The sequence below is a fragment of the Schistocerca piceifrons genome, chromosome 2 (assembly GCF_021461385.2).
Source record: "Schistocerca piceifrons isolate TAMUIC-IGC-003096 chromosome 2, iqSchPice1.1, whole genome shotgun sequence".
In the NCBI taxonomy this organism is placed as follows: Eukaryota; Metazoa; Arthropoda; class Insecta; order Orthoptera; family Acrididae; genus Schistocerca; species Schistocerca piceifrons.
Window position 1 is genome coordinate 560,955,065 of NC_060139.1, and position 25,848 is coordinate 560,980,912.

Consider the following 25,848-nt stretch of genomic DNA (forward strand, 5'->3'; position numbering starts at 1 on the left):
GTTCCGTGTCAGGGCAGCTTCCGCCAGGGTCACTCTACTACTGATCTACATCTACATGACTACTCTGCAATTCAGATTTAAGTGCTTGGCAGAGGGTTCATCGAACCACAATCATACTCTCTCTCTACCATTCCGCTCCCGAACAGCGTGTGGGAAAAACGAACACCTAAACCTTTCTGTTCGAGCTCTGATTTCTCTTATTTTAGTTTGATGATCATTCCTGCCTATGTAGGTTGGGCTCAACAAAATATTTTCGCATTTGGAAGAGAAAGTTGGTGACTGAAATTTCGTGAATAGATCTCGCCGCGACGAAAAACGTCTTTGCTTTAATGACTTCCATCCCAACTCGCATATATATATCTGCCACACTCTCTCCCCTAGTACATGATAATACAAAACGAGCTGCCCTTTTTTGCACTCCTTCGATGTCCTCCGTCAATCCCACCTGGTAAGGATCCCACACCGCACAGCAATATTCTAACAGAGGACGAACAGGTGTAGTGTAAGCTGTCTCTTTAGTGGACTTGTTGCATCTTCTAAGTGTCCTGCCAATGAAACGCAACCTTTGGCTCGCCTTCCCCACAATATTATCTATATGGTCATTCCAACTGAAGTTGTTCGTAATTTTAACACCCAGATACTTAGTTGAATTGACAGCCTTGAGAATTGTACTATTCATCAAGTAATCGAATTCCAACGGATTTCTTTTGGAACTCATGTGGATCACCTCACACTTTTTGTTATTTAGCGTCAACTGCCACCTGCCACACCATACAGCAATCTTTTCTAAATCGCTTTGCAACTGATACTGGTCTTCGGATGACCTTACTAGACGGTAAATTACTGCATCATCTGCGAACAACCTAAGTGAACGGCTCAGATTGTTACCCAGGTCATTTATATAGATCAGGAACAGCTGAGGTCCCAGGACGCTTCCCTGGGGAACACCTGATATCACTTCAGTTTTACTTGATGATTTGCCGTCTATTACTACGAACTGCGACCTTCCTGACAGGAAATCACAAATCCAGTCGCACAACTGAGACGATACCCCATAGGCCCGCATCTTGATTAGAAGTCGCTTGTGAGGAACGGTGTCAAAAGCTTTCCGGAAATCTAGAAATAGGGAATCAACTTGAGATCCCCTGTCGATAGCGGCCATTACTTCGTGCAAATAAAGAGCTAGCTGCGTTGCACAAGGACGATGTTTTCTGAAACCGTGGTGATTATGTATCAATAGATCGTTCCCTTTGAGGTGATTCATAATGTTTGAATACAGCATATGCTCCAAAACCCTACTGCAAACCGACGTCAATGATATAGGTCTGTAGTTCGATGGATTACTCCTATTGCCCTTCTTAAACACTGGTGCGACCTGCACAATTTTCCAATCTGTAGGTACAGATATATTGGTGAGCGAGTGGTTGTATATGATCGCTAAGTATGGAGCTATTGTATCAGCGTAATCTGAAAGGAACCTAATCGGTATACAATCTGGAACTGAAGACTTGCCGTATCAAGCGATTTGAGTTGCTTCGCAGCCCCTAAGGTATCTACTTCTAAGAAACTCATGCTAGCAGCTGTTCGTGTTTCAAATTCTGGAATATTCCATTCATCTACCCTGGTGAAGGAATTTCGAGAAACTGCGTTCAATAACTCCGCTTTAGCGGCACAGTCATCGGTAACAGTACCATCGGCATTGCACAGCGAAGGTACTAACTGCGTCTTGCCGCTTGTGTACTTCACATACGACCAGAATTTCTAAAGATTTTCTACCAAATTTCGAGACAATGTTTCATTGTGGAACCTATTAAAGGCATCTCGCATTGAAGTCCATGCCAAATTTTGCGTGTCTGTAAATTTTAGCCAATCTTCGGGATTTCGCGTTCTTCTGAACTTCGCATGCTTTTTCCGTTGCCTCTGCAACAGCGTTCGTACCATGGGGATCAGTTCCATCTCTTAACCAATTTATGAGGTATGAATCTCTCAATTGCTGTTGCTACTATATCTTTGAATTTGAGCCACATCTCGTCTACATTTACATAGTCAGTTTGGAAGGAATGGAGATTGTCTCGTAGGAAGGCTTCTAGTGACACTTCATCCGCTATTTTAAATAAAATTATTTTGTGTTTGTTTCTGGTGGATTTGGAAGAAATGGTATTGAGCCAAGCTACAACGACCTTGTGATCTCTAATCCCTGTATCAGTCATGATGCTCTCTATTAGCTCTGGATTGTTTGTGGCTAAGAGGTCAAGTGTGTTTTCACAACCATTTGCAATTCGCGTGGCTTTGTGGACTAACTGCTCGAAATAATTTTCGGAGAAAGCATTTAGGACAATCTCGGAAGATGTTTTCTGCATACCACCGGTTTTGAACAAGTATTTTTGCCAACATATCGAGGGAAGGTTGAAGTCCCCACCAACTATAACCATATGAGTGGGGTATTTATTTCTTATGAGACTCAAATTTTCTCTGAACTGTTCAGCAACTATATCATCAGAGTCTGGGGGTCAGTAGAAGGAGCCAATTATTAACTTAGTTCAGCTGTTAAGTATAACCTCCACCCATACCAATTCGCACGGAGTATCTACTTCGACGTCACTACAAGATAAACCACTACTGACAGACACAAACACTCCACCACCAATTCTGCCTAATCTATCTTTCCTGAACACCGTCTGAGACTTTGTAAAAATTTCTGCAGAACTTATTTCAGGCTTTAGCCAGCTTTCTGTACCTATAACAATTTCAGCTTCTGTGCTATCTATTAGCGCTTGAAGCTCGGGGACTTTCCCAGCACAACTACAATAATTTACAACTACAATTCCGACTGTTCCTTGATCCAAGCACATCCTGTATTTGCCATGCACCCTTTGAGATTGCAGCCCACCCCGTACTTTCCCGAGGCATTCTAACCTAAAAAACCGCCCAGTCTACACCACACAGCCTCCGCTACCCGTGTAGCCGCCAGCTGAGTGTAGTGAAGTCCTGACCTATTCAGCGGAACCCGAAACCCCACCACCCTATGGCGCAAGTCAAGGAATCTGCAGCCAACATGGTCGCAAAACCGTTTGAGCCTCTGATTCAGACCCTCCACCCGGCTCTGCAGTCGGCTCTGCAGTCGGTTCTGTCAACGATGCTGCAGATGGTGAGCTCTGCCTTCATCTCGTAAGCAAGACCGGCAGCCTTCACCAAATAAGATAGCCGCTGGAATCCAGAGAGAATTTCCTCAGATCCAAAGCGACACACGTCATTAGTGCCGACATGTGCCACCACCTGCAGCTGGCTGCACCCTGTGCTCTTCATGGCATCCGGAAGGACCCTTTCCACATCAGGAATAACTCCACCCGGAATGCACAGGGCGTGCACACTGGATTTCTTCCCCTCCTTAGCCGCCATATCCCTAAGGGGCCCCATTATGCGCCTAACATTGGAGTTCCCAACTACCAATAAACCCACCCTCTGCGATTTCCCGGACCTTGAAGGTTGAGAATTATCCTCTGAAACAGGGCAGGCAGCTGCATCTGGTTCAGCCAGAGACAGTGCCTGAAACCTGTTTGTCAGACGCACCGGGAAGGCTTTCTGATCAGCCTCTGGGGACGTCTTTCGCTGCCTGCCACGCCTTGGAACGACCTCCCAATCAACCACAGGCGAGGGCTCAGTCCCACTGTGGGCAGCAACCGGGGCAACCACAGCGGCAGACCGATCTGGGGACAGACGGGACAAGGTTGACATCCCCGGCTCCCCACAGTGGTGCCTATTGGCAACAGCCTCAAGCTGCACGACCGCTTGCAGCTGTTAGTGAAGGGATGCCAACTCAGCCCTCATCCAAACACAGCAATCACAGTCCCTGTCCATTCTAATGTCCATAGAGTCTGCCATCCGAACAGCCTTTACCAGACGGCAACACCTGATTGCCGTCTTTTTTTACCTACGTAAAGCATACGACACGACTTGGCGGTATTATATCCTTGCCACATTGTATGAGTGGGCACCACTCCCGATACTTTATCCAAAATTTCCCGTCGCTCTGTACTTTCCGTGTCAAAGTTGGTAAGTCCCATCCACATCCAGGAGAATGGAGTCCTGCAGGGCTCTGTATTGAGTGGCTCTGTCTCTCTATTTTTAGTGGCCATTAATGGTCTAGCAGCAGCTGTCAGGCCCTCCGTCTCACCTTCTTTTGTATGCAGACGACTTCTGCATTTTGTACTGCTGCTCAAGTTCTGTTTTTGCTGAGCGGCGCCTCCAGGGAGCCAGCCATAAGACGCAGTCATGGGCTCTAGCCCACGGCTTTCAGTTTTCAGCCACAAAGTCGTGTGTTATGCACTTCTGTTGGCATCATACCGTTCATCCAAAACCAGAAATTTACCTTAATGACGATCCACTCACTGTAGTGGAGGCATATCAGTTACTAGGACTGGTTTTCGACACTCGATTGATTTGGCTCCCTCATCTTCCCTCAGCTTAAGTAGAAGTTCTGGCATCACCTCAGTGCTCTCCGTTGCCTGAGCAATATCAATTGGGGTGCAGATCATTGTACGCTGCAGCAGCTCTACAGAGCCTTTCTCCAATCCCAAATTGACTATGGGAGTGTGGTTTATGGTTCGGCAGTGCCTTCAGCATTGCATTTACTTGACCCTGTGCACCACTGTGGGGTTTGATTAGTGACAGCAGCTTTTAGGATCAGTCCGGTGACCAGTGAACTGGTGGAGACTGGTGTCCCTCCACTGCAGATCAGACATGCCCAACTGCTCGCCAGTTACGCAGCACACATTCATAGTTCCCATGAGCATCCGAATTACCGTCTCCTTTTCCTGCCTGCGGCAGTCCATCTCCCGCATCTGGGCTAACGATTACAGTTTGCATGCGGTCCTTTCTCTCCGAACTGGAATCCTTCCCTTCACCACCTCTACTTGCGGTCCATTCACGTACGCCTCCAGGGTGTACGCCTCAGCCGCAGCTTCATCTGGACCTTCTGCATGGCCCTAAGGACTCCGTTAACCCCGCCACTCTCCGCTGTCACTTCCTCTCGATTCTTGACGCGTTCTGGGGCTCTGAAGCATTTTACACCAATGGCGCAACCAAGCTAGCGGCCATATCTCGTGCTCTTGAGTATATCCGCTCATACCTTGGGTAGTCATTTTTCCTGTGTACTGACTCATTGAGCAGCCTACAAGCTATACACTAGTGCTACTCTCGCCACCCTCTGGTAGCTTCCATTCAGGAGTCCATCTGAGCCCTGGAACAGTTCCGCCATTCCGTGGTGTTTGTGTGCGCCCCAGGACACGTCGGAATCCCTGGCTACGAACTTGCCGACAGGCTGGCCAAACAGGCGACACAGAAACTGCTTCTGGAGATAGGCATCTCCGAAGCTGACCTGTGTTCTGTCTTGCACCGCAGGATTTTCCGGCTTTGGGAGACGGAATGGCATAACAGCACACACAACAAACTGTGTGTCATTTAGGAGACTATGAATGTGTGGAAATCTCCCATGCAGGCCGCTCACAGGGAGTCAGTTGCCCTCTGCCGGCTCCGCATTGGCCAATGTGGCTAACGCATGGTTACCTCCTCCGTCATGAGGACCCACCTCAGTGTCGCTATAGCTCCCACATGACAGTCGTCCACCTCTTACTAGACTGCCCACTTTTAGCCGCTCTGCGGCAGACTTTTAACTTTTCCCAGCACTCTGCCTTTTGGTGTTGGACGACAGTGCCTCCACAGCAGCTTTAGTTTTACATTTTATCCGTGAGAGTGGGTTTTATACTTCTATGTAGGTTTTAGCTCACGTTCTTTGTCCCTCTGTGTCCTCCACACTAGTGCTTTTAGGGTGGAGGTTTTAATGTGTTGCAGAGGGGGGCTGGCTTTTCCGTTTTATTCTCGTGGTTGGCCAACCACTGTAATCTGCTTTCATGTTTTACTCTCTTCTGTTTCTAGCGTCTGTTGTTTTCTTGTCCTCTTTTATTACTTTTAGTGTTCGTTGCCTTCCCTTCGTTCTTGTCGCTTTTCCTTTCTTTCCGTTTCTTGTTATATGTTTCTTCCGTTTTATTTTCACACTTGTGGCATTGTTTAATTAGGAACAAGGGACCGATGACCTCGTAGTTTGATCCCTTCTCCCGCCTTTAAACCAACCAATTTTTTCTGAGATTATTTCTGAAATTGGTGAGTGTATTTTAAAATCTGTCTTGTGACCCCAATGAAATGCTTGTTTTTGTTACCAAATGGGTTTTGTTTTATCAAAATAAAATAACATCAGTGGTCTTAATGAAACACACACACCATTTGGCTTGCTTTCTCCACCTAAAAGCAGGTCATTACAAAAGACATTGATGTCAGTACTTCAGATTTTTTACTCACGCACTTAAAAATATTGAAGTCCTTAACTTTTTTCCCTTGAACTTAAATTTTTACTTACCCTTGAGATCTCAAAATTTGTCGGGGAAAAATGCTAAAAGTTATCTGGAAATCACAGAAATATCGCGGAATTTCACTTCAGGAAACTAGTGACATCCCTTTAATTTTATTATGAATTATCATTCTTCAGTAATAGTCACAAATTTGACACGGATCGTGAAGTGTGTTACATTACGAATGGCTTATAACTACACAGCTATTCAACATTTTGCGTACGCGCGCGCGCTTGTGTGTGTGTGTGTGTGTGTGTGTGTGTGTGTGTGTGTGTGTGTGTGTGTGTGTGGGGGGGGGGGGGGGCGTGTAAAAAAAAAAAAAAAAAAAAAAAAAAACACCACACACACACACACACACAGAGAGAGAGAGAGAGAGAGAGAGAGAGAGAGAGAGAGAGAGAGAGAGAGTGAGTGTTTGTAAATGACAAGCAGGTGCCAGTAACATGCGTACTTCCTTGGTGCAGCAAATTGGAATGCTAGATAGGGGGGGCGGCCTTGCTTCTATCTTCGTTCGTTTTCTTCTTAGTAATTAAGGCAACGTATGTTTAAATGTGAACATGTACTAACTTCTAATATCAGGAGTACCATTCCAACCCTTATGTTAATTGGTAAATTACATATTCTAGCAGTAAAAAATTAAAAAGTTTTTTATACATTTCCAGATTTTATGCATTTAAAATTGCTTTAGACATATTCCTGGGCAAATGCCTATTTATAAATGCCCTGCCCACTGGGCGTTTGCCCACATCCTATCCAGGTGCCAACCTAAAGTTATAGGTTAGAGATGGTACTGCGTTGTAGAATGTCTGACACATCCATGTTTTGTTTAGCAAACAGCCAAACAAATCGGTCTGCTATAGTACTTTAATACTGCCTCCTTGAGCTCTTTTGTTTTAGGCCAGTTGTTTAAAGGAATGATGATTTTCACTTACTGTATGAATCTACAATTTGCAGTGATACTTATTATTTCTTAAATTACAGAGGATCTTCAATACTAGAGACCACCATCAGCAAATAGGAACTTCCCACTTCGTGAACTTCAGTGCATTTGCAGATCCACCTTTGGAAATTCCAACAGCGAGTGAGCTAAGCCCTCATGATGAATGTAAGTATAAATGTGCCTCTTTCAATTCTTCCAGGTAAAGTAGGGGATACTATGGAATATGATTGCTATGCCATTTTTCTTGCAAGTGTGTTGTTACGTTATTAGTTACACAACATTTATGGCAGCAATCTGTTGCCACTGCTAAAGATATATATTTTTTTCTATCATATTGCAGTATCACAGCAGCTATATCCAAACTCTCTTCATCACTTGGTATGGTTGGGTCTACAGAAGATGAGTGCAAGTAAAAGTAGCACTTCGTCAAAATTGTGCAAGGATTTTTACTGTCTTGTATTTGATGGTCTGCAGTTAACTACAAAAAATTTAAATTCTGCAGGCATTGAAACACTGTGCAGGCTTGATATTGATGCCTTCTTGTATGCTACAGGTGAGTTCTTTGATATCATGTTTAAACTGAGGATTAATACGTAAGAATTTATCAAAGATTTTCTAAGCCTTTTCTTTTTTGGTTGAATTAAATTTCCCTTCCATTCTTCCAATAAAACTCAGCCTGTAATCTTTCATTCTCATCTCCTTTGGTAAGTTTCCCCTAACACTCGAGTTCTGGGCAATTTTTCCTAACTCTCCTCATTTGCTAAACCTCGCTAGTCATTTCTCTTTATGCCCCTTCCTTCCCCTTCAACCTTTCTGCCAGAAGAAGGAACCACTGGTGCCGAAAGCTTGCAGATTTCCTTAACCTTCATATGTGTGTGTTCTCTTGGTGAGTAGATTTTTTTTATCTATACATTTAGATTATATTTTCAGATATTGTAAAAACGATTATTTTTGTTGACGTATTAGCTCTTGTGGCCATCATTCCTTCTTACGTAATTTGTCATGGTTGTTTTTATTGTGTCTCTTATTCAGTCTATCATTTGAATGAATTGAAAGATTTTTTAAACTCTAGTTTAACTGCAGGTTGCTTTCTCGTAATAGTGACAAGATTTTATCTATATTTTCTGCTGTTATACACTAAGAGCTTAAAATACAAATTGGCTCAAAAGGCAGCCAACTCGTAACTAAATTTAAAATTTTGATAAAGGTGTTTTGTCATAGGAAATTAATTTTTTGTAATCAAAAAATCTTTTACAATTTCAGTACTGTGTGTGGCAGCAGCTCAGGAGGAACTGTTGGCAGTTGGCTATTCAAACAGTGATCGTCCTGCAACACTTCCTGCGTGTATTACAGACCAGTTATGCACAGTTGCCCAAGACAAATGGTTAGCAAAACTTCTATTTTGAAATATCCAATAATAGAGTTGCAAAAGCAAATACCTTTTCTTGGCATCCCTGTGAAGATACACCTCTCTCTCTCTCTCTCTCTCTCTCTCTCTCTCTCTCTCTCTCTGCATGTGTGTTTTAAAGATTTTATTTTGTATACACACATCATGAGTTTTGTATAGTGTACAAATACTGGAAAAATCCTGAAGACGATAGTAAAGTCTGACGTACACTTAATGAGCATATTAATTAAAAAGGGCTGTTGCATTAGTGAGCCACTGTTGCCACAGTGAATAGCATAGTTCAGTGCACCATATTTCAACGTCCCTATTCTGCAGATAAATACTATAGTTCATTTATTGTTGCTATATCTCTTAAACTTGTTTCCAGCACATGACAGTTGTTGGTGAACATTTGTACTATGGGGAAATCATACTGAAATAAATTTTCAGTATATAGTATCAACCCGAATTAGTCCCTACCTCAGTCTAGCCTTCTTTCTGGTCATCATCCTTTAATATCTGCGTAAAGTGGATAGTCCATATTTGAAAATTTCTCGTTAGTGGGTTACATGATGCGGATGTAAATCATGGCAGCATTTGCATCCTTAATTATTTTGGTTAAGAATGTAGCTAAAATATATTTGCTACAGCTGCGGTGTCTTCAAAATATGCCCACAACATTCTGCTAATACTTCACAGGAAATATCTGTAATATCTTATTACGAACTCTAGTCGTTATACCATAGAAAGTGTAACTGTTCTGATGGCTAGGTGATCTCTGATAGTTACTTTTTAATTTCTTACTATTACTCCACATCATGTAACTTTGACCACGATCAGGCTTATTTGTAAATCACTTAAATGTGCTGTATTATTTTATCTAAGTATGAAAAACCATAAAAAGTATTAAATACTAATCATTAAAAGGACTTTCCCTTGTCTTCTCATTATCAGTTTGTTACAAACATTGATTGTTGGTAATAACTTCAATTCTGCCAGTACCTTTTATTTAATTTACAAAGGGCGCAGAAGCTCTCCTGCCTAATTACAGGACAAATTGCTTGAAGGTCATAAGAGTTGGACAGAGATAACGACAGAATTCAAGCTTTGAGGGTGGATAAGGAGTCTTGCCTGTTTAGCTTAGTCAGTAAGAGCATTGCCCGTGAAATTCAGTGTCTCAGGTTTGAACCCTGATCAGGAACACAGTTTTACAGTGTCTGGGAGTTCCTAAACAGTGCACAATTTGCTTCTCCAGAATGAAATATTTATTCTGTTATAACATGTTACTTGTTCCTCCCCCCTGCACTTTCCATGCTGCCTCCCTGTGATGTTAATATTAGTTGTTGACAGTGATTGCCATTGACTGGTGTGGGTTGAAACAGCAAATAGATGAGCCCATGTATACCGAATAAGTCACCAGCAATTCAGTGCTGGACAAATACTGGTGAGCTGCCATACCTTCCGGTAGCACGTCCTTTCTGTGTGGTAGAGAAGCCAAAGCACCACATGTGTGCTTTTGCTCGACACATTCACAGAGAATATTAGTACAGGAACAATAACACAGCCAAAAAATGGGGAAAGGTTGCTTATTAACAGTCCACTGTTTATGCAGGTGGTGTAGGTATTCTCATGTTAGGCCGGTATTACACTATTGTATTTCTTTGTCAAAAGTTTGTGTGTCAAATATTTATGTCAAAAAAATTTGACAATGTAATAGGGAACTTTGTCAAATCTTACCTTTCAGCAAAGAAATATGATCAAATCTAGAGCCTCACAGTATATTTGATCAAGCCATTCGTCTTCTGTTCACTGCAGTGCTGTTTGACATCACTGTAGAGTGAGTGAGTGAGTGAGTGAGTGAGTGAGTGTGTGTGTGTGTGTGTGTGTGTGTGTGTGTGTGTGTGTGTGTGTGTGTGTAAACAAGGCTTTGGAGTTGGGACCAGTGGTGGTTTGGACTCTTTAATAACCTTGCTTTGACTTGAGTGGAGGGGTTGAGGAAGGGGCACAGTCCATGCTGTTAATGTGTGCTTATGGTCATGTGGAATATGCTGCAGGCAACTTCACGTCCACAACCACCACCACAGCTACAGTCATCTACCTCTACATCTGGAAACATCCAGGCAGCTTTTCAGCAAGCTATAATAGACGAGATAGTTGCTAAAAATTCTTAGCTCTCATTTTACTTTCTCTACTTTTGAACCCTGGATGCCACAAGTTAAAAAGTGCTTCATCTGTTTTGTACTTTTTATTAATTTTGTAGTTGTTGGAATACTAATTATATTAAGTTATTCAAAAATAAAAAGTCTTATTGCCCATATAGTGTAACATTTATTTAGCGTCAGATATTCCTCCTTGAGTGCTTTATAAATTGCTTCATATGTTTCTGGAATTATTTTGGTTAATTTGCAATGTGGTGTTAGTGTTGCTAGAGTAGCTCTCTCCTGTATCAAGAAATCATGTGTCAGTGAACCTGTCTTCTGCACATATAGCATTTCTCAAGTGAGTCTTCAGTCTTGTAAAATGAGAAGCCATTTTACTGAGCAAATACTGAAAGACACTCTCATCCATTCATAAGAAATTTATATAAGACTTGACGTCCTCCACGTGCAGCTCTCATAACAAATTTTGTTGAATGCTTTTATCATCACAATGTAATACCCATGGCATCACTCAAGTTTGTTTCCTTTTTTCCTACTGCATTTCTTCCAGATGAGCACACAATGCAATTGTGGTATATGCAAATGCAGCACATAACTAGTAGTTGTTGTCCATCTTGAAATTTGACAAAAAATATGATGACAGTGTGATACCCCTTTAGTGCCACGCCAAAGTCGAAGAAATTTCACAAATATTTGATCATATTTTTTTGTCAAAGAAATATGATTGTGTAATACGGGCCAAGGATGCTTACATCATATGAAATGTGAACCTTGGTATGTCTGCTGTTATCACTAATGAACTGTTCAGGGCCAAACTGCTCAGTTACTTGCATCACTATGCAAACAATCTATTCCTCTACCAAGTTAATGCATCATGGTATCATAGCCGAAATGTCAAAATGAATGTGAAGGTGCGTATGTAGGTCACCAGACCTAAATCATAATTAGTACATGTACACCACCACTGATTGTGAGTGAGTGCATTGGTCACAGCTTCAGCTTAATTGTGAACGAAGCTTGATTAATCATGTCGGGATGGTGCAGAAATGCTTTTATGGTCAAGCTGTATTGGATGGAAAAGATAATTAATGACCTTGTGATTTGTTTCAAAATTATCTAGATTTATAATATCATCTTCATATTCCTTTTATAAAACTGTGTAATTCTACATACTTCTGTTAACGTTTTCCAAAGTTTACTGTGGAGTAAAAAATAAAATAATGCAGACTGTAGGTCATGAGTTTTTCAGGGGAACAATAAAACAAATTTACGCACTACTTTTTAAAACTGGATATTTCTTGAACAATTAAAACAGCAGTTTCATGTTCATCTTGTTTTCAATCCTAGCTGAACCTGGAATAGTAACAAGTATGAGAAGTTTTAAAAAATTATTTCTGCGTGTTGACACAAGTAGGCAAAACCCGTTCTCGTAAGCAACAAAACTGGCTTGTGGTAGATTAAAACCTTTGCTTGGAAGAAAATCTGCACCATGTAGTTCATTGGTCCCCAACCTGGAAGTAATTACCCCTGAGGGGTAAAATGAAATTTTCTGGGCAGTAAAATGTTTGTCACATAACTAAATTATTTTCAAAAGACAAACAATGGAAAATCCAGAATGTGATGTAACAATTATTATTTATTATTATTATTATTATTTTCAAAAGATTATTACTATTATCACAATTTTGTAAGACTCTAATATTAATTATATAAGTTATCAATACTTACTTTTGTCAATTAGTAGCTTAATGCGGTGGAGGTTAAGAGTTCCACACATAGTCTACCCAATACACACATATATGTTGTGCTTTGCTCCCAACATTGCTGATTATAAAACTGAGACATATACTTAACAAATGGGAAATATATAATGAAAATGTCTTCTCCCAGTTGTAGATAGCTCCTGCAGTAATCCAGAAATTGCTTAATTACTCACTTTGAAACAGATAAATGAATTGACAGTATGATACAGCAGTAACTGTGTAAGGGCTACTGTTGCACTGTACACAGTTTTTATTACTGTATGAGTAGAGTGATTAGACACAAAGCATTAAGGCCTGAAGTCATCAAATTTCTGGCAGTTCAGAAGTAAGCAGTAGAGCAATGAAGTGATGTATGAACAGTAGGTATAGTGCACACATCAGAACTTGGTTGATTTTAAGTGAGGCTGCAATGTGCAGGTAAACCAAGTGCCGCAATGGAAAGGAGTAATGCAGGGGGAGCATGTTTTGTAACATGCTCCCTACAGATAGTTAGCTTTCTTTTCTAAGAGGAAATTGCCTGTTCACAAGAGCTTTGGATGTGAATATCCCAATATAATCTTTTTCAGAAATAACTCTCAAAATCTTTAAATAAAATCAAATTTTAACTGTTAATTTTATAGCAGACAGTAAAAATGGTACAAATTAGTGAAATAATTATTTAGATATACTTAGATGTAAAATTCTAGAAAGTTAACCATCAGGGAAAATTTGTTGCCGGAGGAGAAGATAGGCTTTGAAAAAGCCTATAGACAGAGGAAGGCTCCAGCTGGATTACATTGTCGTAAGATAGAAATTCCTGAAGTGGACCACTGAAGTACTCCAGAGTCACAAGATGGTTTTCGAAGTTCTGTAAGGTTGTAGACATTACGATAATGAAAACCACAGTAGACACTCCCGTTGAAGAGAAGTAGACAGTTCTGAAAAGGATAGTTGCAAAAATTGTATGGACAAAAGTAGGAACACCAGCAAGGCAACAGTGAAGAGCATTTGATCAAGACAAAAGAAGGAAGTATAAAACTGTTTCTGGAAAGACGGGAATACAGTAATGTAGGCTAACTGGAAATGAAATAAATAAATAAAAAATCCAGGGAAGGCAAGATGAAATGGATGCAGGGAAAATGAAAATATTTTGAAACAGAAACAGTCATTGGAAGGACTGATCCAGCATATAGGAAAGTCAGAGCAACCTTCAGTGAAATTAATAGCCAAGGTGCAAGGATGCAAGAGGAATTCCACTTTTAAACACAGAGGAAAGAACAGATAGGTGGAAAATGTACTTTCAAGGCTTGTACAAGAGAGAGGAACTGTCTGTCTGGAAGAAGAAGAAGAAGAAGAAGAAGAAGAACAGGATTCAGTATTGACGAAATAGTAGATCCAGTATTAGTCAGGGCTTTGCATGACATGAAACCAAATAAGGCACAACACATAGGCAACATTTCAATAAATTTCTGCAATAATTCAGTAAATGACAACCAAATGACTATTAAATTTAATGTGTAGAATCTGCGACTGGAGACAGACCACCAGACTTTGGAATAATGTAATCCATACAATTCCGAAAATAGCAAGGGCAGAGAAGTGTGAGAACTATCGTACAATCAGTTTAACAGTTCATGCATCCAAGCTGTTTTAACAAGAATAATACACAAAGAATCGAAAAAAACTGAGAATCTTTTAGAGGCTGATAAGTTTATCTTTAGGAAAGGTAAAGGAACCAGAGAGGCAATTCTGATGTTGTGTTTGATAATGGAAGTAAGATTTGTCTTAGAATTTTTTGGCATAGAAAAAAGATTAGACAGTGTAAAATGATGAAAGATGCTGGGGAAATTCTCATGCAGATAGGGTTAAGCTATGTGAAACAATAGCTAACATATAGGGTGGACAAAATAAAACTGGCCCAGAAAATGTTACAGGAAGACCATTGTGGGATGGACCCTTGTTAATAAAAATGTCAAAAGATCTTGAAAATGGACACTCTTGATGTCAGTGCAGCACTGTGACACACAAATAGTAGCTCTGCCTAAGGGATAGGAGCAATAACATTTTCAACATTCTGTTGCAGTTCTTCCAGCATGTTTGAGTACATCTGACTCTCCAGTTTGCCCCATAAGTAAAAATCACAGGAAGAGAGATCAGGTAATTCAGGTAGCCAGGAGATTGCACTCCCCCTGCTGATAATTCTCTCCTCACCAAACACTTAAAGCAGCCATGACAAGGTTGTCAGTGTGATGCCTTGTTGCGCTCTCCTGTGGAAAATATGCATATAATTGTTCATCTGCTGTGAGTTGATCTATATAGGGATAAACAGTTACTGGACATACTGGTTAGGATTATTGCCACCCCAATTCCCATATCGTATCTGTGGTGCTCTCTCCCCTTTTCGATGATAGTATAAAATGAGTTGCCCTTTGAAATTTTTCTTTGTCCACCATTAATGGTTTCTGACGCAGAACACACACACACACACACACACACACACACACACACACACACACACACACACACTCTGCACAGTAATACTCAGAAGAGAACATAAAACTGTAGTGTAGTCAGTCTCTTTAGTAGACCTGTTGCATTTTCTCTGTGTTCTGCCAATAAATTCTAGTCTCTGTTTTGCTTTACCCACAACATTATCGGTTTGATCATTCCAGCTTAAGTTATTCACAATTGTAATTCCTTAGAATGTATTTAAATTTACAGCCTTTTGTTTGTTTGTTGTGATTTGTTGTGTGATTTGTTGTGTAACCAAAAGGTAGTGGATTGCTTTTGGTCTTCAGATGGGTCGCTTCACATTTTTCGTTTGGAGTCAACTATCACTTTTTGCATCATACAGATATCTTGTCTAAATCGTTATTCAGTTTGATTTGATCATTTGATGACTTTATAAGATCATAAATGACAGCGTTTTTGCAAACAATATAAAAGTGCTGCCGAGATTGTCTCCTAAGTCATTCATGCAGATCAGGAACAGTAGAAGGCTTTATAACAGTTCCTTAGGAATGCCAGATATGTTGTTGTTGTTGTTGTGGTCTTCAGTCCTGAGACTGGTTTGATGCAGCTCTCCATGCTACTCTATCCTGTGCAAGCTTCTTCATCTCCCAGTACCTACTGCAACCTACATCCTTCTGAATCTGCTTAGTGTATTCATCTCTTGGTCTCCCCCTACGATTTTTACCCTCCACGCTGCCCTCCAATACTAAATTGGTGATCCCTTGATGCCTCAGAACGTATCCTACCAACCGATCCCTTCTTCTGGTCAAGTTGTGCCACAAACTTCTCTTCTCCCCGATCCTATTCAATAGTTCCTCATTAGTTATGTGATCTACCCATCTAATCTTCAGCATTCTTCTGTAGCACCACATTTCGTTAGCTTCTATTCTCTTCTTGTCCAAACTATTTATCGTCCATGTTTCACTTCCATACATGGCTACACTCCATACAAATACTTTCAGAAATGACTTCCTGACACTTAAATCAATACTGGATGTTAACAAATTTCTCTTCTTCAGAAACGCTTTCCTTGCCATTACCAGCCTACATTTTATATCCTCTCTACTTCGACCATCATCAGTTATTTTGCTCCCCAAATAGCAAAACTCCTTTACTACTTTAAGTGCCTCATTTCCTAATCTAATTCCCTCAGCATCACCCGACTTAATTAGACTACATTCCATTATCCTTGTTTTGCTTTTGTTGATGTTCATCTTATATCCTCCTTTCAAGACACTGTCCATTCCATTCAACTGCTCTTCCAAGTCCTTTGCTGTCTCTGACAGAATTACAATGTCATCGGCGAACCTCAAAGTTTTTGTTTCTTCTCCATGAATTTTAATATCTACTCCGAATTTTTCTTTTGTTTCCTTTACTGCTTGCTCAATATACAGATTGAACAACATCGGGGAGAGGCTACAACCCTGTCTTACTCCATTCCCAACCACTGTTTCCCTTTCATGTCCCTCGACTCATATAACTGCCATCTGGTTTCTGTACAAATTGTAAATAGCCTTTCGCTCCCTGTATTTTACCCCTGCCACCTTTAGAATTTGAAAGAGAGTATTCCAGTCAACATTGTCAAAAGCTTTCTCTAAGTCTACAAATGCTAGAAACGTAGGTTTCCCTTACTTAATCTTTCTTCTAAGATAAGTCATAAGGTCAGTATTGCCTCAAGTGTTCCAGTGTTTCTACGGAATCCAAACTGATCTTCCCCGAGGTTGGCTTCTACTAGTTTTTCCATTCGTCTGTAAAGAATTCGTGTTAGTATTTTGCAGCTGTGACTTATTAAGCTGATAGTTCGGTAATTTTCACATCTGTCAACACCTGCTTTCTTTGGGATTGGAATTATTATATTCTTCTTGAAGTCGGAGGGTATTTCGCCTGTTTCATACATCTTGCTCACCAGATGGTAGAGATTTGTCAGGACTGGCTCTCCCACGGCCGTCAGTAGTTCCAATGGAATATTGTCTACTCCGGGGGCCTTGTTTCGACTCAGGTCTTTCAGTGCTCTGTCAAACTCTTCACGCAGTATCGTATCTCCCATTTCATCTTCATCTACATCCTCTTCCATTTCCATAATATTGTCCTCAAGTACATCGCCCTTGTATAGACCCTCTATATACTCTTTCCATCTTTCTGCTTTCCCTTCTTTGCTTAGAACTGGGTTTCCATCTGAGCTCTTGATATTCATACAAGTCGTTCTCTTATCTCCAAAGGTCTCTTTAATTTTCCTGTAGGCGGTATCTATCTTACCCCTAATGAGATAGGCCTCTACGTCCTTACATTTGTCCTCTAGCCATCCCTGTTTAGCCATTTTGCACTTCCTGTCGATCTCATTTTTGAGACGTTTGTATTCCTTTTTGCCTGTTTCACTTACTGCATTTTTATATTTTCTCCTTTCATCAATTAAATTCAATATTTCTTCTGTTACCCAAGGATTTCTATTAGCCCTCGTCTTTTTACCTACTTGATCCTGTGCTGCCTTCACTACTTCATCCCTCAAAGCTACCCATTCTTCTTCTACTGTATTTATTTCCCCCATTCCTGTCAATTGCTCCCTTATGCTCTCCCTGAATCTCTGTACAACCTCTGGTTCTTTTAGTTTATCCAGGTCCCATCTCCTTAAATTCCCACCTTTTTGCAGTTTCTTCAGTTTTCATCTACAGGTCATAACCAATAGATTGTGGTCAGAGTCCACATCTGCCCCTGGAAATGTCTTACAATTTAAAACCTGGTTCCTAAATCTCTGTCTTACCATTATATAATCTATCTGATACCTTTTAGTATCTCCAGGGTTCTTCCATGTATACAACCTTCTTTCATGATTCTTAAACCAAGTGTTAGTTATGATTATGTTGTGCTCTGTGCAAAATTCGACGAGGCGGCTTCCTCTTTCATTTCTGTCCCCCAATCCATATTCACCTACTATGTTTCCTTCTCTCCCTTTTCCTACACTCGAATTCCAGTCACCCATGACTATTAAATTTTCGTCTCCCTTCACAATCTGAATAATTTCTTTTATTTCATCATACATTTCTTCAATTTCTTCGTCATCTGCAGAGCTAGTTGGCATATAAACTTGTATTACTGTAGTAGGTGTGGGCTTCGTATCTATCTTGGCCACAATAATGCGTTCACTATGCTGTTTGTAGTAGCTTACCCGCATACCTATTTTCCTATTCATTATTAAACCTACTCCTGCATTACCCCTATTTGATTTTGTATTTATAACCCTGTAGTCACCTGACCAGAAGTCTTGTTCCTCCTGCCACCGAACTTCACTAATTCCCACTATATCTAACTTCAACCTATCCATTTCCCTTTTTAAATTTTCTAACCTACCTGCCCGATTAAGGGATCTGAGATTCCACGCTCCGATCCGTAGAACGCCAGTTTTCTTTCTCCTGATAACGACATCCTCTTGAGAAGTCCCCGCCCGGAGATCCGAATGGGGGACTAATTTACCTCCGGAATATTTTACCCAAGAGGACGCCATCATCATGTAATCATACAGTAAAGCTGCATGCCCTCGGGAAAAATTACGGCTGTAGTTTCCCCTTGCTTTCAGCCGTTCGCAGTAGCAGCAAATGTGCTGTGGAATTAATTTTGCAGCATAGTTGCCTGCCTTCCTGTTCATCTAGCTGTGTCAGAGCTCCTCTGGCACTCTTAGTTTGGAAAGAGGGTTTGTTTGGTTGGTGATGTTTGAGCCACAGTGGCATGGCTTCAAGCTTAGGTGGGGTGGCATGACACACAAGTGATGAGTCAGCTGTGCCGAGTTAAAGATCAGTGCAATGGCTCAGGTTTCCATACTAGCGAGCTGGGCAGCGCGTCAGTAAGAGTGGGAGACGTGGCTATGAGAACTTCAGTCACTGCTTGAAGTCATGATAGCTAGCAGGAGACAAGTCATGGGGAGGCACCAGGACTGGTATGTGGTGCTGCAGAGATTTGTTTTGGGTGCAGTGTGACACGACTGAGATGGAAGTTCTAATCTGAAAATGTGGTGTGCTGAAGAGATGAGTAGCCTGTACAGTCATAGCAGTCAATGGGGGGTGTGGCTGAGCCATCATGGAAATTGCCTACCCAGAGTGTAGATGGTATCCTTTACCAGAGGGCAGAGAGGACAGCCAGAGACGGGGAACAGTGGAGATTTGATATTGCTATAATGTACATTGCATTATAAGGTGCTTCGGTTGTCCTCAGTGATTTGTGGGAAGCTGAAAAATTGTCAGGATGATGTTAGTGTGTGGTGATACTGAGCACTGTGTAGTTAGTGTGTGTCTGAATATAATACATTTGATGCATTTGTTACAAGTGTAATATAGTACGGTGTGGCTGTTAGGAAGAAAGAAACCTGTAGGCATGCACTTTGATTAGAAGTCGCTTGGGAGGTAAAGTGTGAAAGACTTCTGGAAATATAAAAATATGAAATCAATTTGGCATCCATGTCAATAGCAATCATTACTTGGTGAGAATAAAGAGCTAGTTGTGTTTCACAAGAACGATAATTTCTGAATCTGTGTGGTTCTTTGTCAAGAAAGCAGTTTCTTCGAGGTAACTCGTAATGTTGGTATGCAATACATGTTCCAAAATCCTGCTGCAAATTGAAACAATTCAGCGGATTACTAGTATTTGCTTTCTTGGATATTGGGGTATTGATGCGACGTGTGCAACTGTTCAGTCTTTTGGTCAAATCTTTTCAGCGAGCAATCAGTTGTATATGATTGCTAAATATAGAGCTATTATACAGACATACTCCGAAAGGAATCTGACCCGTATACAATCTGGACCAGAGCCCTTACCTTTATTAAGTGATTTAAGCTGCTTTGTTACGCCGAGGATATCTACTTCTAAGTTACTCATGTTGGCAGCTGTTCTTTGTTTGAATATTTACTTCACCATCTTGTGTGAAGAAGTTTTGGAAAACTGTATTTAGTAATTCTGCTTTAGTGGCACTGTCATCAGCAACATCACCATTGTTACACATAGTGAAGGTATTGATTATGTCTTTCTGGGGGAGTAATTTCCGTATGTCTAGAATCTCTTTGGTTTTTTCTGCCAATTTCAAGACAGTCTCATTGTGGTAAGTATAAAAAGCATCTCACATTGAAGTTTGCACTACATTTTGAGCTTCTGTAAACTTCTCCAATCTTGAGGGTTTTGCGTTCTTTTAAATTTGGCATGCTTCTGCATCTGACCTGTTTTCTGGTGTTCAAAGTCTAATCAAATAATTGCAGTTTTTATTCACTACAGATCTTTTTCTGCATCATTTTACCCCCAAGGTTTGCATTGCAGACTTTGCTGCAGGTTTTGCCAAAATGTTTTCAGTCTTAAACACTTCTGCAAACAGTTCCACACACAATTTTTCACAAATTGTGTTTCACACACTCAGTAATGAACATGCACTGTTTTATTGTGAGCATTCAACTTGTCACTAAACGCGTCTGCTCCTCTCAGTCAAATGTAATGACACAGTGATGTACTTGGGACAGAGCATGTGGGAGATGCACATGCACAGACATGTGACAGCAGCCAATTGGTGCATTGCAATCAGTTTTGAGCCATTTTCTGTGTTGTGCATTACTCCTGTACATTAACAAAGGTCAGTTCCATGTTACAAATATTTTTCAGGCTACTTTTATTTTGTCCAGCCTGTATAATATGTGCAAGAATCAAGGGGATAATGAGACTGACATTGTGCAGTGGTACCTTGGGCCGCATGTATGGTATTATTATTATTATTATTATTATTATTATTATTATTATTATTATTATTATTACTATTCAGTAACCTACATAAATTAGTATATTATCATACCTCAAGAAATTAGCTTCAGTAACGGTGCAGTAAGGTAGCCACCTGTCCCCAGGTGCTGATTGTTAAAATTCGGCACTATTTGGAATACTTTAGTGTTGACTGGTCTGTTTCAGACTGCTGTCATTGTCGACGACCCCAAAGTTAGGACATTGTAATTGCTTGATAAAATGTTGTTGTTGTTGTTGTTGTTGTTTGAGTGAGTGGATAATTGAATAATAATAGTAATTGTACTTATATTTAAATGCATAATACAATGTGAAACATGATTACAAACATTTTCCGAATGACCTTTTTTCTTATACACATTCTTCTACTCATTGAGTTGTATTGCAACAGTCTTGATTAATTTGATGTTCTTTGCTACAGATGAGCATTGACTTTGCTGTGTAAAGCACATTAAAAAATCAGAGTTACTTCTGTGTCAAAATTTATACCGCAGCACCTGATCGTTATGTTTCGCGCACACCTGTGGGTTGTCGGTATTGGAAGACAAACAATAAAACATTCCCCCTCTCCCATCTTCTAACCCCTCAGTGGCTGTGCTACTTACCCCTCTGCCCCTGCATTAAGTGGCCAACTTTTCTTACCTCACAGTTGAATTCAGGAAAGTCGTTTAAAATTGAGCACATCTTAAAATATTGTTGTCTCTTCATGTATTTTTGTTTGTTAGTGAGCAGGAAGAATACACCCTTAAGCCATCTTCAAATGGACTGGGTCATTCCATGTCAGTTCAACCAGGGGCTCCAGCTCATAGTCACAGATATGACTGAAATTCAGTACACTACTTCTACCATGTGTGGAACACTGGTGTACAAAGTATTAGTTTCCCCTGCAAATTTGTTCCAGAATTATGACTTGTGAAAGAAGGTAGCGTGACCCGGAAATTGCAACCCACATCTGGCAATCTATCTTCAGACCCAACTTCAGGTCTTAATAACTTTGGAACTATTCCACACAGTCCGGTGTAACTTTTACAACCCAGTAACATCCATTTAGAGAACACACTCTGTGAATCAAGACACCAACAACATATTTTTGAGGGAAAATAAAAAATTCCAAAATGTGATTAAAAAAAATAATACGGTAAAAGGTACATATTGTAGATGCTCTCTATGCCAAAAATAATTCACTCAAAAAGGGTATAAATTTTTTTTGTGGTAAGCTTAATGTGGCCTAAACACACGCAGAACTCATCATGCCCATATCAGTCCCAAAAACTGAGTTACATGCACACGAAAGTACAAAAATTTGAAAAATTACCTGGCCACGTTTGGCAGATAGGTGTTGGATTCCTTTTGAACGTATTCTTATGACTGTTCCAGTTCCTACCACAGTGTCAGGAAGACAGTACAATTTGCCACTCAATGTACAGAGTACATTGAGTGTGGGAGAAGTTCTGTTCGAAGCACAATCGACTGGTTTTTAGTAGTTACGGTGCAGTAAACATTAATGATAGGTTGCTTAGTGATTGAACAGTTGTGGGAGAGGATAAGAAGAGGCAGAACAGTTAACGATATGTTTTTACAAAATTGTGTTGGGGAGCAATGTCCACATCACCAAATACATCTTTCAACTTCCATTGTACACAAATGTCTTGCAATAACATGCTGAAATTTTGAGATATATATATCATTATGGTCTACTTATGCAGTGTGTGAAATTTGGCTTGGATACCATTTGTCCCTTTTGTGCCACCACACTTAGAAAATCCATGTTTTACAGGTAATTTTTCAAATTTTTGTGTGCATGTAACTCTGATTGTGTGACTGATATGGGCAAGATGAGTTCTGTGTGTGCTTAGGCCACATTAAGCTTACCACAAAAAAATTTTTACCCTTTTTGAGTGAATTATATTCGGCATAGAGGGCACCTACAATATGTACCTTTTAATGTATTACATTTTTTAAATCACATTTTGGAATTTTTTATTTTCCCTCAGAAATATGTTGTTGGTGTTTTAATTCATAGTGTGTGTTCTCTAAGTGGATGTTACTGGGTTGTAAAAATTTCACGGGACTGTGCGGAATAGTTTCAAAGTTATTCAGACTTGAGTTGGGTCTAAAGATAGATTTCCAGGTGCAGGTTGCAATTTCCGGGTCATGCCACCTTCTTTCACAAGCCATAATTCTGGAACTAATTGGTGGGTGATCTTAAAATTTTGTATACGAGTGTTCCACACTTGGTAGCATTGGTGTTCTAAATTTCAGCCAAATCTGAGAGTATCAGCTGGAACATTTTCTCAAATTGGTTGAACTGACATGGAATGACCCTCTGTGCCGTCTAATGTCAGCTTTGTTTACGCCAGAAGCACCGTCTTGCTGAACTGTCAGAAATGATTCAGCTTGGGCATATGGTTTGCATGTTTCGAGCTGGATTTTCCTAGAAAGGAAATTTTTTGTTGTGTAGTACGTAATGCACCTGATATGCTGCATCATCCATTCAGCAGTGACAAAAGAGTGTGATGGTGTTTTCTGACACAGGGCAATGCATAGTGTGCCAACGTTTTTCATCAGCCATGACAGGCCAGCTGGTTCTGGAGGAGTCTGATACATGGTACACTGCATGAATAAGTGACAAAGGTGGTGGAAGAGTGTTTGTGATCACTATAGAACACAGAGAAAATAAGAAACAGGTATTACAGGGTTTGCTGCAAAAGGAAAGAGAACCAGCTACTGAGACTGCTGAGATTTCTACAATATGTGGAAGACGAAATGAACCCTTTTTCAAGTGTTGTAGCATAGGATGAAAATATGGAAAACTGCTCTAATGTGCAAGCAGAAACCATTAATGGTCTCTGCAGCAATGCTGGCAATAACTGTCCAGAAACAAATGAATGTGAAGCTCTTTTCCCCAACATCGAGACCACCTCTTTTAATCATATGTCAATGTCCTCTGACGAAAAAGAGGTACAAAAGTGATAACCTTCTTAAGTAATTGAATGAGAGCAGACAGCCACCACTTTAAAAACTGTATGGAAGAACTGTCGGGAACACCACCACAAGATGATGAAACATATGTTCTTCAAAACCATGGCTATGACAGTGTAAAATATTTGGGTGGATCCAATTACACATGCCAAGTTTGGAATTCTCCGTGTCATCATAAGAGTTGGAACATGGAAGTGTGAAATTAACAGCATCAATAAGATTATAGTTCACCAACCGTGGATTATAATGAAAAATATTTGTCCTTGCAGCACTCGTCAGTACTGTTCCCAAGGTCCACCACTGATAAACTTTAAACACATCTTAGTGAAGTCCCTGCCAACAAAAACCTCCCTGTCTCGTTCGAAGAGCGCAGAATTTTTGCTCCTAGGTAAACTTGGTTTCTACGTGTTATACACAATTGCATTGCGTGCCAGTGGCAGTTTTTGGTTGTATCTGGCTCACAGGTCACACAGTTTGTTTATGAAATGGGTGGTGTAAAATTCCTATGCTAGCTCTATTAAAATTCACATTTCCTCCCTTGCCCATATGCTAGTCATGTTTCTCTGTCTGTAGTGTACATAAATAAAAACTCCAATACCCATAAGCATGTTAAAATGGCAAAAAGAACAGTTCAATATTATGAAAAGGAAAGTTGCTACTCACCATATAGCGGAGATGCTGAGTCGCAGATAGGCATAACAAAAAGATTGTTGCGAATAATAGCTTTTGGCCAGTAAGACCTATGTCAGAATTAGACAGCACACACACACACTCACGCAAATGCAAATCTCGCACATGACTGCAGTCTCAGACAACTGAGAATAGGAGACTGATGACCTTCTCTGTTTGGTCTCTCTAAACACTGAATCAACATCATTAGATGCGAATGTGAGTAAAAAAGTACAGTTGTAGTGAGATGCGAGCCTGCAACAAGACGCTTTGTAACTCCGCATCTGCATCCACTTCACTACATTACACTAAACTAAACTTCTGTGGTACTGTCTTAAGTTGTGTATTGCCATATCCTGAAGGGTTGAATTGCAGGTATGTTATTAAGTGTCATTCAATCATAACAGCAAGAGAAATAGGTTTTTATGGATATTGTATGTCTTTTCCTTGAAACAGCATACTTTCATAATAAGGTAGTTACTATTTGAAAATTTTTTGATCACCAATGTAACATTCCCTGTCCTTTTATCACAACAAATTTTACCAGTAAACAGCATATATTCATGGGATGTAAGTTCCAATACAAAACAAACCACATATGGCCTTTAACTGAAAGCCCGTATAGCGTCTCCCTAATCTGCACTGAAAAGAAATGGCATGCATGTGACAGATGGCATTATTACATCTCATTGGACTGCCTTCAGACATTGGTTCAGCATGTGTGTCATGCTTTATATTGCTGTACACATTTGGAAAGACTCTCCAAGTGAGCTTATGCCATGCTATGACAACAGAAACTTAGCACTTTCAATGTTGTCCAAATGCACGGGTTGTGTGCCAAGAAGTCTTTAGCATTAGTTGACATTTTTCTATTTGACTCTTACTTGCTAGATGCATATTATATTAAATATGGCTGTGGGCCACACAGATACTTAATTTGGGCTGCAGGCCACAGTTTGACGACAACTGGTTTAATCTATACATCCATGAAGAAATGATTGAAAAAAAGAAAGTTCCAGGATTGGCATAAAAATTCACAGTGGAAGTCTATCAATGATAAGATTATTTCATGAGATTACTCACCTCTGTGAAAATAGGGAGAATTGCATGACCTCATGTATGGCATAAGCAGTTGAATACATGCACACTGTGGATTGAGAACAAATTGAAGAAACATGGAAGTAGTGAGGAATGGTAGAAATGAGACCAATGATAAACTTAACATCAAAATTGAGCACCACTAAAAGTAGACAGACAGAAGGAATCCTGTTGGAGGGAAAATATGATGGAT

The 25,848-nt window shown here is 40.3% G+C and overlaps 1 protein-coding gene across 1 annotated transcript in view; it reads left to right on the forward strand.

The window, feature by feature from the left end:
* LOC124776581 (E3 SUMO-protein ligase RanBP2) overlaps nucleotides 1–25,848 on the forward strand; it is a 313,159-nt gene that overhangs the window by 141,798 nt on the left and 145,513 nt on the right. The window contains exons 9-11 of the mRNA XM_047251632.1: nucleotides 7,386–7,509; nucleotides 7,685–7,897; nucleotides 8,608–8,728. Coding sequence (XP_047107588.1) covers nucleotides 7,386–7,509; nucleotides 7,685–7,897; nucleotides 8,608–8,728 — 458 coding nt within the window. The remainder of the gene's footprint in view (nucleotides 1–7,385; nucleotides 7,510–7,684; nucleotides 7,898–8,607; nucleotides 8,729–25,848) is intronic.